General features: G+C 43.7%; 1 protein-coding gene across 1 annotated transcript in view; it reads right to left on the bottom strand.

Annotated features, from left to right (window-relative positions):
* Positions 1–13,528, bottom strand: part of ABCC2 (ATP binding cassette subfamily C member 2) — a 467,216-nt gene that overhangs the window by 219,117 nt on the left and 234,571 nt on the right. Inside the window, exon 13 of the mRNA XM_069611520.1 lies at positions 750–896. Coding sequence (XP_069467621.1) covers positions 750–896 — 147 coding nt within the window. The remainder of the gene's footprint in view (positions 1–749; positions 897–13,528) is intronic.

The raw sequence follows: 13,528 nt of genomic DNA on the forward strand, positions 1-13,528 counted from the left end.
CGCTGCACGGTTCTACGTTCATTCATCCCCAGTTTCTTTTTCCAATTCGTTTTTGCTGAAAATGTTTCGCTGAAAAAACTCATCAAATGTTTTTGCTAATATATTTGGGGGTTCCCCCAAGCCCCTCTTCCCCTATTATGTATTTCCTATTCCCCAACCGGCTACTCCTGATATGCCCTTGACCTCCCAGCCCTATATTTTTCAAAAAAATAATTCGGCCAATATGTTTTATCAAAAAACGAATTGAAAGAAACTGGCGATGAATGAACGTCGTACCGCGCTGCATTTGTCATTGTAGGCATTCAGCCATAAAATGGCGGTTATGCTTATAAAGTAGAGCAAACATCACAGGTATGATCAGAAGCGCTAAGGGCAATGCTTGTGTAGGTGTTATTTAATGGACAGAGTATGGCAAAGCCTCCACTTAGGCCATAATACTGTCAAACCATGTACTACGGTGTGCCTTCATATCTTCCCGTATGCAAGCCTTAGAGACAGAATTTCGCTTTATTAGAACTGTGCAATTTTTCTCAGTATCCTGTAGCAACCATCTAAGCATTTAATATCTATGTGTCAGAAGAATAGTTTCAACTGTCGATTGATATGAGCTGATAAGCAACCACTATAAACAAACATTGGGCCAAAACCAAGCTCCGCTGGAGAGCTTCCAGACACTTCCATACCAGCGATGACAGTACATGTCTTGGGGTGTTGCAAGAAAATGGGAAAATGTTGAGGAACCTTCTTACCTGAACCATGGAGGAAATAAGCATGGGAAGCATGGCGAGAGGGAACCGAAGGATGTTGAAGAGGGAAATGGAGGTAAACGCCCGCTCTGCGTCCAAAACATTTTCCACATCAATAGAAACATAGACCGCAAAACTGGCTACAGAGACCTGCAGAGAGGGGGTGTCAGAGGCAGTAAGATTAGACTAGGAGATGGCAAGAAAGAGACATATGTCCTATTGAATCACCTTATTTAAAAATAGAGAGATCACATTTAGTCTTAAAGTGATGGAGAACAGTCTGAAGCAGTGCTCGTGTGCCACCATCCAACCATTAAAAAACATGTGCGAATATACGTTTGTTCTGGCGCTCCTACACCAAAATGCAAGGTCACACATAGGAAGCATAAACAAAGCATGCAACAGTGTAACTGCTAACAATGTGTGCTTTTGCAACAGTACATTTTTTTCCCAAAGAGAACCTACCTTCTTTTACACTATTAGGAGTACACGCAGACAGAGAGCGTACCCGTAAGGTATATGTTCACACTTCATTTTCCATTAAAATTCTCTTTTTCGATGTTGCCCATTTACACTAGATTCTTCCATTGGAAGCTACTTTCTGAAATCTTTGGAAATCGTGAAAACTCTGTTTTGGTGCATTATGGGGCAGCCAAAAGATATTAGCCCATATTAAAGAATGGATAGGTGGTAAATTAACACCAAAGAAACATCACCAGCCAGAGCCGAGCAGTGAGCTCGCCAGCAGAGCCCCGCTGCTCAGCTCCCCTGATGCTGCTCTCTACTGCATGGGGGCATGGCGTACACAAATGCAGCCCATCCACTACCTCCTGCGCCACAGCTTTGTATTTTGAAATTAGTACAGAACCTTTCGCCTGTTGCAGAGTAACAAAAGGAGCAAGGGACCTTTAAGGGAAGGAACACGTGATAAGGGAGCACACGCGGGAAGGGGGAGGAAGGAAAGGACGGGAAAAGCGAAGTTTAGTTTGGAGTAGAATGCTGAATAAGTTGCACCATACCGTCTCTGCATATCTTTATGCGCCCATATATGGCTGTCAGCACCAGCAAGAGCATTAAAACATCACTGAAGAAGGATCCACTTCCAAATTAAGACGAGTTTTTTGTTGTTCGTAATCTCGCCAGTGTTCTCCGACCATTTGCGCTTCTCCCCAAAACCCACATAGGTGTGGGTGCGTCCCAGGTCACACAGGGAGGTGTTCTAGGATGTCCCTTCACAGGGCAAGGTGGGCACATGCCCTCCTAACAACAGTTGCGTCATTTCCGCCCGGAGCTCCATTAATGCACTGTGTTGAAATTAACCAAAACAGGAGTAAATATGCACAGCAGCACATCTTGCGGCTGTGTTAGCGAGAGCGGAAGATATCACTGTAAATCCCTTCCTTGTATAGTTACCAGCTGAGTAGCAAATATCACTGCCTGCCCTGCTGATACAACATTTTTCTGATGGCTGTACAATGATGTCCTGTTTTTATGGTCTTTACACTTTCGCGCATACCCTTTTTGGTGTACACATTTGACAACTTGCCAAAATGCGAACTCTGTAGAAAGTATAAACTGAAGCTAACCTTAAAGTAGCTAATCAATTTCAGGAAGACTACATAATGAAGGGGTCTGGCTTCGTTGGGCTCATTCTTATTGGGGCTAGCAGGTCATCCAGATCATAAAAGGAACGCGTCATAGTGTATTCGCTGCTTTTATGAATGTTGGTGATCGTTGTAACAGAAGCAGCGTCTGAAGTTGCGCTGCAACAAGGATCACCCTTGGCGGCACACTATGGCATCCATTTTGCAGCTGGCACTAAGTTAGCGGTACCCTGTTATTTTGAAGCTGAGCAACCTGTGTTTTATGGTGGTGTTACCCCATTTCAGCAATAATACTGTTCAGATGCGTTACTTGCAACTGGGATAAAATAGTCCCATTACCAAATAAGCTTTTCCTGCATGTTTGTGTGTGAAATAAGCACCATCCAACATGATAGATTCAGCAGAACTCAGGGACAATAATCGCATCACAAATCCTGCTGCACATTTTGGGTCTGGTGGAAGTCAAAAAGGCGGAAAACAGCCAATAAAGGGCTCTGGCATGCCAGAAAGACATATAATGCCAGCACAAAGTGCCTCAACTTCCATTGGTTGTTCAATGTGTCTTCTTCCATGAAAGAGCCCCTGTGAAAAAGTGGGAAGGCAGAAGGGGCTAGCCAATCATTTGTCACTGTAGTGGCGAGCCATCTCCTCCTAACCTCGCTGAATGAGTCAGCTATTTGAAAGGCAACCTATCCCTTCCCATAGGCCAACTATCTATTCCTCAAACAAGGAAAGTGTGCACTTGTGGGCAAATGGGTAGCACTGGGAGGGCTAGAGAAGTAACTTTTTCTTCTGTGGCTGTAGAATCTTTAGATTGGAGAAATGTAAATATTTACGATGAAATGCGGGAGTGACCAAGCGTATTAAGGGAGCCCAAACCAATTGAAGGGGGTTCAGCATGGCAAGAAAATCTCTAATGGGCATATTGGGTGGCTTGGGGGTACTCGGGGAAAAATGCCCACTGGGCATGGCAGCAGAAACATCAAGATTGTGTACATTTTTGTTTGACCTTTGGATGAGGATGACATTCTTGCAAGCCCAGCCACCACCAAGCCATGCTCATGATGACACCACACAGGGTATGCATGTATCCATAGTTTCCATCAGATATCACCAACACAAACAGGTCAGGAAAACCAGGAGCACATCAGCATGGTTACGGCCACTGTAAAATTGATTTGAGGGCTGACACAAAACAGAAACAAATAAACAGTGAATAATATTTCCAAGACCTGACTTTCATGTCAATCAGCACAGTGAAAGACATCAAGAGTAGGGCATGGCAGAGGCGGAATTGTGCTTGCTTTAGGATAAATATTGCCAAGTTATGGTAGCTTTAGTAAACATGGTGAATTTGTGCTATTTTTGTTGCTGTAAGGTGTGACCATAATGTCTCTTCAACAAAGCATTTTCACCCAAATCCCCCAAACTCTCTTTGATGTTAGACTTCCACATTTGACAGTACCACTGTTGCTGCCCTCATACTGACGTTGCTACTTTATATCACTCCCCTTGACTACCCAAAAAAGGTGTTCGTATGATGATAAGAAAAGAAACACCATCCACTCCACTTCCCTCACCCTCAGACTTCCCCAGTCTTCCTATCAACACATCTCTGTCTAACTTCTTGATCCCAATCCTCTCATTACCCTACTAATGCACTGCCAACGAGGTACCCGTAATCTCTTCTTCTGGGATCTTGATCTGCTCCTTGAATCTTTCCCTGCTGATATTCCAGCCGTCTTTATGGGCAACGTCAACCTCACTAGCATGGGAATCACCCATCAATCACAGCTGGACTGCATCCTTTCACATCTTAACTTCCCCTCACACATTTCCTGTCCTCAAGCAGACAAAAGTCTGGACACCCCGGTTGGGGTACTGTATAGCACTCCATGGACAAGTCACTGTGAAACTACTACAGTGGTGATATGATATTAACATAGCATGCACCACATACAGTCCAATTGGATATCACCCAACAATGCAAGGGACCCCAAACATCATAACTCACAAAGAGAATAGCAATGCAACAGTATAAACTCCTGCAAGTTTTACATCCCTCTATAAAATTTGCATGAGTAGTAAGCCTGACCATAAAGCTCACCAAACCACACCTTCCATTGGTTACAAGGCTCCTTTGGAATATGAAAATCTAAGGGAGAGGTCTATAAAGGAGACACATCCGCATGAGCCCCCCAAAAAGACAAAACTAATAGTGCTCAGGAAAATATTTCAACTCTTCCTTTGGAGGAACTGCCAACCTTTCATCTCCATGCCTTGTTCACCGATTTACCATGATTTTCACGAAGCTGAACTGTTCGAGGGAGAAAAGACCAAAAGTTATTTTACCGAAAATAACTTTCTGTTTTCTCTCGCCCGAACATTTGAATCTATGCCCTTGCTCCCCACCCTCACCTATGGGCGGCACACCTCCATGTGTGCCACCGTCTCCAGCATTCCTCTGCAATGCCGGTTCCCTTTACTTTTCCTTTTTTTTTACTTTATTGAGACGGGAGCGGGACACACACGCATCCCCAACTGCCCTTTTTCACTGTAATGGTTTGTATGGCATATTTGTTTGAATTTTTAGGCTATACGAGAATAGCACATCAATATAAGCAGAAGTAGACACTTTTATTTTAAGCTTTCCAGCCTTTACTAAGTGCCAGCCTACTGCCTAGATGCCATGTGCTGAAAAGAGTGCTTATGTGGAGGAGGTGACTGGAGTAAGCTCAATGCAGCGGGGCGTTCACACATTTTGCCGTCTCCTATTCAATGAATGCAGTTATCGGTTAGCTGCTTAGTATATGGGTTAACGTTTTATTGAGTCTCATACCGCACAATGGAATGTGGAAAAAGTGGTACAGCGAGTGTAAGCCTCATAAATACAAATTCCTCCCGAAGGGGCTTAGCGCCTGAGTAGTGCAAAGTAGACAGGGGAATGGGTGAAACATAGAACCTTGAACTGACCCACACACAAAGTGGAAGCCTGAAGAGCTGTCACAACACTGGATTGACTCCCCTGGCCCGTTTGAGTAGCATGGCAGCAGCACGAAGGGCAGACCTCAGAGGAGCAAATGTGGATTTAGTCAATATGTCAATATGCAGCACCCAAAGGCCTCCACCAAGGGAGGGAAATTAGAGAGTGGGTAATATATGCTCAATTGACCACACAATGTAGATGAAAATTAGCAGATTTACCATACAAGGCTTTTAGTGGCAGAATGCAGTCTCTTAAGGGGAAAGTCTTTTGGTGGCATTTCTTAAAATCTCAGTTTTGCTTCTACATGGACAAATAGATTCGCATTCAAAGACAAGGGGTGTCTAGGTCTGACCCAGGGCATCTAGTCTGTGGGCACGGGTGCCTTTGGGCATGCTTCATAGACTGACTACATGATTGCTTGTCTTTTGCAATTTTGGTTATTCTTGGAAAACAAATCTAAAAGGGCAAGAGGTTTATAGTTCAATGCATTCCGACTGAATTCCCCTTCTTTTTTGTTTCTGGTTACAGTGCCTAGTTTTTATGTATTTATTTTATTAATTTATTTATTTATGTATAGGAGGAACAATGCTCTTTTGATCACAAAATAATGCACAATAGATAAGAAATCAGATTTGACGGGAAGCAGTGAGCTTCTTACAATGGGGTGAGTTTGAGGGACATTCGGACCAGGTTGTGGAGGGGAGTAAATGGAACCATCCGCACGGACAATACATAAGTGGACATACATAGATTAAGGACAACCAACATTGGACATTTATAAGTGCAGGTAGGCGGTGCGGCCAGCAGTGCTCTGGACATGACCATGATGGGTGAAGTGCTAGAATGGAGGCAGAGGAAGTGAGAGACAGAGGCAGGTTAGAGGCAAGGGAAAAATGTTAGCTAGTAGGCAGATGAAATGTAGGTTAAGAGGGTAACCCAGAGGTGCGGAGGTAGGCTTTTAGTTTGGTTTTGAACAAATCCATGTGGACTGTTGTTCGGATGTTCAGGGGAAGAGAATTCCTTGAAAGTGGAGTAAGAAGAGAGAATGAGCAGAAGCGAGAGGATACACAAGGGAGGGTGAGGAGCCACAAGGGTAGTTGAGGAGGCCGACCAGGGATTACGAGAAGCCTTATAGAGTTGGATAGAGAATAGATACAGCTGTGCCTTACCATGGATAGAAATTTAAATCTGGCCCTGTTTTGCATCATCAGCCATCCAGTCTGGTGACGGTCCAATGAAGTAGATGTGAAGTGAGGGAGTTCAATGAGATTCCTGGTAGCAAAGTTAATGATCTTTTCGAGAGGAAAGAAAGCATACTTGGGGAGGCTAAAAAGGATGCTGGAACTGTAGTTCATATTAGAGAAGACAAGAGTGGTTAAGAGATGCTTGGCGGTGTTGAAAGGAAGGAGGTGCCTGATTTTTGTATTTAGGAGGTTGAGGCGAGCTGCTGTTCCAGTTTTGGAGATGAAAGTAGAGAAGGTGTGAGAAGGGTCATAGATGATGCCGAGGTTTCCAGCTGAAGAATAGTAGCAGAGAGTGTAAGGTGGGAACTGGATAGGCAGAGGAAGAGATGAGAAAGAGCTTTTGGCAGGGAAGAAAAGTACCTCTGTTTTGGTAGAGTTTAACATCAGAGAGTGCGAAGCGATCCAATATGAGAGTTGGAAATTTTGATAGAGAGATCGGAGGAGAGTTCAGGAAAAGAGAAGGAGATAGTGTTTGAAGCATAGTTTTCCTGCCCTCCGGTCTCTCAGAGGAATTCACTGATTGTGGCTGATGCTAGCGGTTTCCAGAAGGATTTGTGTGGGTTTCACTCTGGCACGATTCCTCTCTTCTGTCTGTGTTGGTGCTGTATTTACCTATCTCACAAACCACCCATGATATGTATAACAGATGAATGTGCAAATGAGTCCCCATTCGGATCCATTAAATGTAGCTGTGTCTCTTGAAACGTGTGTTGGTGGCCGATCAAACGTGACATTAGGCCACTGTGCCTACATTACCTCCTGGGACGTAGAAGAATTTAGTTTAGGTGTGTCTGTATTGCCTTCAAATGGATTCATGATCTGGCTCCCTCTTATCTCTACTCAGTACTTAAGCTGGGTGCACCAAGTGAGGTTTTCAGTATAACAATTGAATATGTACCTGTTCAGATCCATTGAATGTTGATATGTCTCATGAATATTAATTGTCAAAACCATGCCAAACTTAACCAAGTATCCAGTCGACAGAACATTTTTGGAATATTTAGAATACTTGCAGGCATGATTTGTTTTCTACTCTCACTACAAAAGGCAGTAGATCCTTTTTTTCCATACAGATACCCAAATTGTGTAATTTTTTTCATTTTCTGTTTCGGTTCTGCCTGAGCATTAAAGAATAGTTCAGAGTGGGTGTTTGCTGTGTAGAGTTGTGCCATGCTAGAGGTGGCGACACCAGATCTGACACAGCAAATCCACCTCCCAGCACCCTCCGGCCAGTAAGGTGATGGCAACCATACAAAGCTTGTTGCTACACGAGTGGGCTATGGGCATAGCACTGCCATGACTCAGAGAGTGGTCTCTAGCAAAGGCAAAGCCATAAGTCAAGGGATATGCCTTGGGGACTCCACACAGAAACACTGTACAGCTTTGTCTAACAAGAGCGCCCTTCATGGGTATGGAGTTTACTTTTAATGCAAACAGTTGATGGCAGAAATATGCCAGGATGTTTTTCTGGCATAACGATGGACGTTCTGGCCTTGCGGGCCAACAGACAATAGGAAGCAATTTGTTCTAAGGGTGTCTTTGCAATCCTTGATGACTACTGTGAAAGGGACTCCACAGACTTCATAGCCAAGTTTGCTGACCTGCCTGGAAACAGGTCAGATGGCCCCACTTGATGCCCCGGGAACTTGTGAATCAGAAGGTCTTCTGGGTGTGTGGCTCTAAACATTGTATGGACTGCAACCATCCTGATTCTGGGAGCGCCTGCTTCTGGACCCGTGGGTTCTTCTATGGTAAGCATGTTCAAGAGGTTGAGGAACTCTGTGTATTGGTGCAAGAGCCTTAGTGTTGGAGAATGGTGTGGTGATCTTTGATCTCCATGTGGTTCCTGTGTTGCTGTGCCTGTATCTCTTTCATTTCCACTCGAGTCCCTAGTGACAGTGCTCCTCCCTGAGAGCGTCATTCCCTGACCTTGTTTACCCCAGGGGAGATGGACTGGCCAGTGTGGGTTGTGGGTATATCTTCCTTACTCATGGAAACATATTGCTCTCTGCACAGGTGAGAAAACTAACAGTGTTCTCACTCACTCGACTCACTTACTTTCGCAGCAATGTAGCGGATCACATTAGAACTCACTGAGTCCTGAGATATGTGAATGCATTATAGTGTTTTAATTTCGAGTGTTATATGTACAAAAGTGATGAACATATTATTTGGTAAAAATTAGAGACTCATAGAGTTGAAATGACGTTGAGAGCCAATTTTACTGTAATCTTCATATAATAAATGTAAACACAGTTATGATGGGAAAACGTGTTGTCATATCTTGGTGGGGATTGGTTGAGCTGGATTCAATCATTTTTAGGATTCTAATCGGCCATTACAGAAGAGGCAAAACAGTTGAAGATTAGATTGTTGCAACTCTACTTTGGTCCTTTTCAAGTTCTCAATCTGCACTTATTTTTCCTTAGTGGAGTTGGCTTTCCCCAGACAGTGGTCCAAAAGTTGAGGTTAAATGGGCAGAACGGTATCTAAACACTGTCTCACTTCTCAATAAAGTCTCTGATGTGTAATGTGTGCAGGCAATCACATGTCTTCTTTTTTAGTTACTACCCTTGTTTACTGTCAATAAAACTTAAATACATGCTTTCCATACCTACAGTAACTACCAGCAAAGTGGACTTCATTTGGAGCATGTGCAGCTGACCTTGTGTAGATTTGCTGCTTTTAAAAACAAACATTGGCAAAGTCAACAGTTTTGCATTTTGTGAACGTAAACAAAATATCTCCACATTGAGTAGCACATTCAGCCCTGGGCAATGGTGGATACCCTTTACAGATTGAACGGTTATGCGTTTGGGGGGTGGTTGTACTCTTATTATGATGTTGTTTACATAACCTACATGCTAGCGCATCTTCAATGTGCTTGAGGATTGTTCTTGGTTTATATGTGAGTGGATCTCCTGTGGATGAAGGTTTTTTTCAATCCCAATCTTATGTGTTAAGCTACGAGAACATGCAGACTTTTGTCACTGATAGAGATGGATAGAGGGGTTTTGCGGAGTGTCCTAAGGTGCGAATGGACCATCATATTTATGGAGGCACCAGTGTCAATTAAGACCAGCGTTAAGACCAGCGTGTCCTTTTCATGTATGCTCACATTGTTACAGTGGACCTTGTTTGAAGACATTGACCCTCATTACGAGTCTGGTGGTAATTCGGCGGTGGAGATCTTTGGTGGATTTACCACTGGTGGAATTACCATTTGGTATATCCACCGATTTATGGAGGAAAAGTGTCAGATTTACCGGCAGGTGTAGTGGACGATTTACCTCCAGCAACAAGCTGGAAGTGAATCTGACACTTTTCCTCCAAAAATAAGCAGATTTACCACATGGTAATTCCGCAAGCAGTAAATCTGCCAGAAATTCTAATTGGGCGGTGTGGGAAAAACTGTGGTAATTCCATTACATCACAAAAAGTGGCTGCCACTTTTTTCCCACACTGCCAAACTTTTAATGAGGCCCATTGTTTTCTTCCTGCAACTAGGACCTTTGAAATGAAGAAACCTTCTTCGTCTTTGGAAATGTCCTCTCCTTGCTCCCACTTCTTAAACCCAACTAGGACCTTTGAAATGAAGAAACCTTCTTCGTCTTTGGAAATGTCCTCTCCTTGCTCCCACTTCTTAAACCCAACACCTGGTTTATTCTCCTTGGAGATTTGAACTACTGGTTAGGCCATAATGATGACCCTCTGGCTGCGGAACTAGAGGTAACCCTCTCTGATCTAGGTTTTGAACAACAAATTCACGAACCTATTCACCAATCGGGCCATATCTTGGACTGGGTCTCTTCGGTTAACACTCCCTGTCACGACACCCAAATCAAGCCTTGCCCCTGGTCGGATCATTCATTCATTAATTTCTCCATAATGGTACCTTTTCCAGTAAAACCTAAATTTCATAAGCCCAACTTCATCACCACGCGCAATTTCAAACACATCACTGAGGACAAAATTGGACCTCTCCTCGACCCTGCAATCAATTTCTCTGACCATACTACCTTATTGGACATGTCATCCATTCTCAATGCCAATTTGGCCTCCATCTCCCAGTCCCTGGCTCCTGCCAAGTCCAAAAAATCGCTTGGCACCAATAGAAGCAATTTATGGTTCACCAAGGACCTACAAAAGTTCAAATTGTCTACTGCCAAGCTATTCCATCAATGGAAAGCCAACCCTAATATCCTTACCCAAGATGCATATAAATCTGCCGTTAAGGCCTACAGATCAGAGCTCACGTCAGCAAAAAAGACTTACCACAACAATCAGATCCTCAACGCCAAATCTGATACTAAAGAATTGTTCCGGATCCTAAAAGACTCTGAATCTACCCCCGAACCACAGGGACAACTTCCACCGTTAGATAATTCTTGGTGTCAACAAATCCAGAATGGAATGCACAATAAACTTCTTGGCATTAGAGCCGATATTGTACAAAAACAGTCTGCCAATCCGGAACTTGCTTATAGTAAACCTTTTACTAGAAATCCCTCAATCACCAAATTTAACTTCCATTCAATCTCAGAGGCTGAATTAAAATCTATCATTGAACAACTCAAGCCCACATAGTGCTCCTCACTAATCATAAAATCTTGCCCCCCTCCCCTGCTAAAAGCTATTTGTAATTTTGTTAATGCTTCCCTTCAAAAGGACTGCATCCCTGACAACCTTAAAATTGCCTGGATCACCCCCATTCTTAAGAAGCCTGGACTCACCCCTGATAATCCGCTTAACTATCGCCCAATCACCAACACGCATTTCCTTCTGAAAATACTCAATGAAGTAGCTTATTCACAAATAGCCTCCCATTTGAACCTGCATCCCATTCTTAACATTTATCAGTCAGGCTTTAGGCAGGGCTATGGTACCGAGACCTCCCTTCTGGATCTCAAGTCTCGCCTCCTTGCTGATATGGATAAAGGCCTAGCAACTCTTCTCGTATCTCTGGATTTATCCGCGGCATCCGACTTGGTTGATCATCCCATTTTGGTAGCCAGAATGGCCGAAGTGGCCAATTTTTCCCCGTCCGCAGTATCATGGATTAATTCCTTCTTGGCTAATAGACAGAGCAGAGTCTGCATTGGGGAATTCGAAGTGGACCCAATCTTGGTTCTCTTCGGGGTTCCTCAGCGTGCTAGTGCCTCCCCCTGCCTTTATAACATCTATACAGCACCCTTTTTTAAGATGCTTGAGGATGAAGGTATCTCATTTTCTAACTACGCCGATGACAACCAGGTCCTAGGTCAACTCTCCGGTGTACATTCCCAGGATGAACAAGAGCTAAACTGAATCTTCTCCCTAATCGAAAACTGGATGATGGCCAACAACTTTGCATTAAAAAAAAGCAAAACCGAGCTCATGATCGTGGGAAACACTAACTACCTTACAATACAAAAAAGGTACCAGGCGTCCCTCTCTCGAAAGAACAAGGCATGATAACCTGTTCAGTGGTTATTAACCACATTGAGAGTTCGCAGCCATTGCTTTTTGCTCACTGTACCTTCACAGATGGGAAAAACCCATTTGCATATCAGTCTTTGTCCCGCCCACAAGGGCAGTCCAGCACCGAAATGCTATGGCAATTTCTCTCTGAACAAGAGTACCATCAGCAACCCCATACACGTGATTCAGCCTTGTTGGGCATCATCAGTGAGGTGAAGCTGAGCCTCTCTAAGCACAGTGAGCACTAACTACCTTGCCAAATTGGACTCCATCTTCAAATCATTTAGGTTAGGCCTGGTGGACATTTCTCCCCAACCTAAATTAAAAATATTAGGCGTCGTTTTGGATCAGTCCCTCAACATGAGAGCCCACGTTAGTAGCGTCATCTCCACCTCCACCTACTATGTAAACCTTTGGACCCACCTAAGACCTTTTATCTCGCAGGCAAATGCCGAGACTATTACAAGAGTCATAGTTGGGGCAAATATCGATTACTGTGGCAGCCTATTGGTCGGACGGAAAAACTGACTCCAACAGACTTCAAGTAGTCCAGAACGGGGCCGTCTGGGTCGTCACGGGCCTGGCGCAGCGCCGGAGATCGCAGGATAGAAGGTAAGTCGGCTGGGGTGGGAGGTGGAAGGAGGGAGGGAAAAAAAAATTCTTACCCGAGTCCCCGGCGGGGGACGAAGGAAGCCTCCAGCCATGGGGAGGCTCGGAGCGGGGATTGCCCCGTTTCGAGCCTCCTCATTGACTGAGGGGCTGCCACGCCCCTCGCCGGGAACAGAGTAGCCGGCGCGGATGGCGCAAAAGGGAATACCGTGTGGTATGGCTCGCAAATGAGCCAATCACCAGGCAGTATTCCCGTTGCACCGCGCGTGCCGGGTGCTAATGACAAATATTGCTACTAGCATCAACAGGTCTAAGGGACAGATGACTCTCTTTTTTAAATGCTCTCTCTTCAAAAATCTGGTGTAAGAACTCTATTTTTTAAAAAGTTAAACGACAATACAAATCATTTTTACCTGAAGAAGGGCAACTTCAAGCCCGAAACGTGTAGTAAAGGATAGGTACATAAGACAGTAACCTATCAGATAACTTGGATAACAAGTGGGAAAGGAGTTTATTACCCATGAGTATGAATTTACCTGTGAAAGTAAACAGAGAAAGAAATATTCTTTGGTGTTTCTAATTTTCTTCCTTGCTCCAAAAAATCTTATGTTTTGATGAGATACATTATAAATTGATATTATTATGTTTATATGAATGTATACAGCTTTATTTTCTGTTGACACATATTGTATACCATGCAAATTTGACTAAAATGCAAAATCAGCATAAACAAAAATATTTTGAGTAAAACTGTTGAATCATTTGTTTAAATGAAACTTATAACTTGTTAGTTATAGTGTGTGCCCCTGGTTGTATCTTGTTTTCACAAGGTACCTACTTTTTACACAATATTTAGATCTGGTAGTAAAGATCTACTAG

This window comes from Ambystoma mexicanum, chromosome 8, assembly GCF_040938575.1.
Source record: "Ambystoma mexicanum isolate Mex_15411 chromosome 8, UKY_AmexF1_1, whole genome shotgun sequence".
NCBI lineage: Eukaryota > Metazoa > Chordata > Amphibia > Caudata > Ambystomatidae > Ambystoma > Ambystoma mexicanum.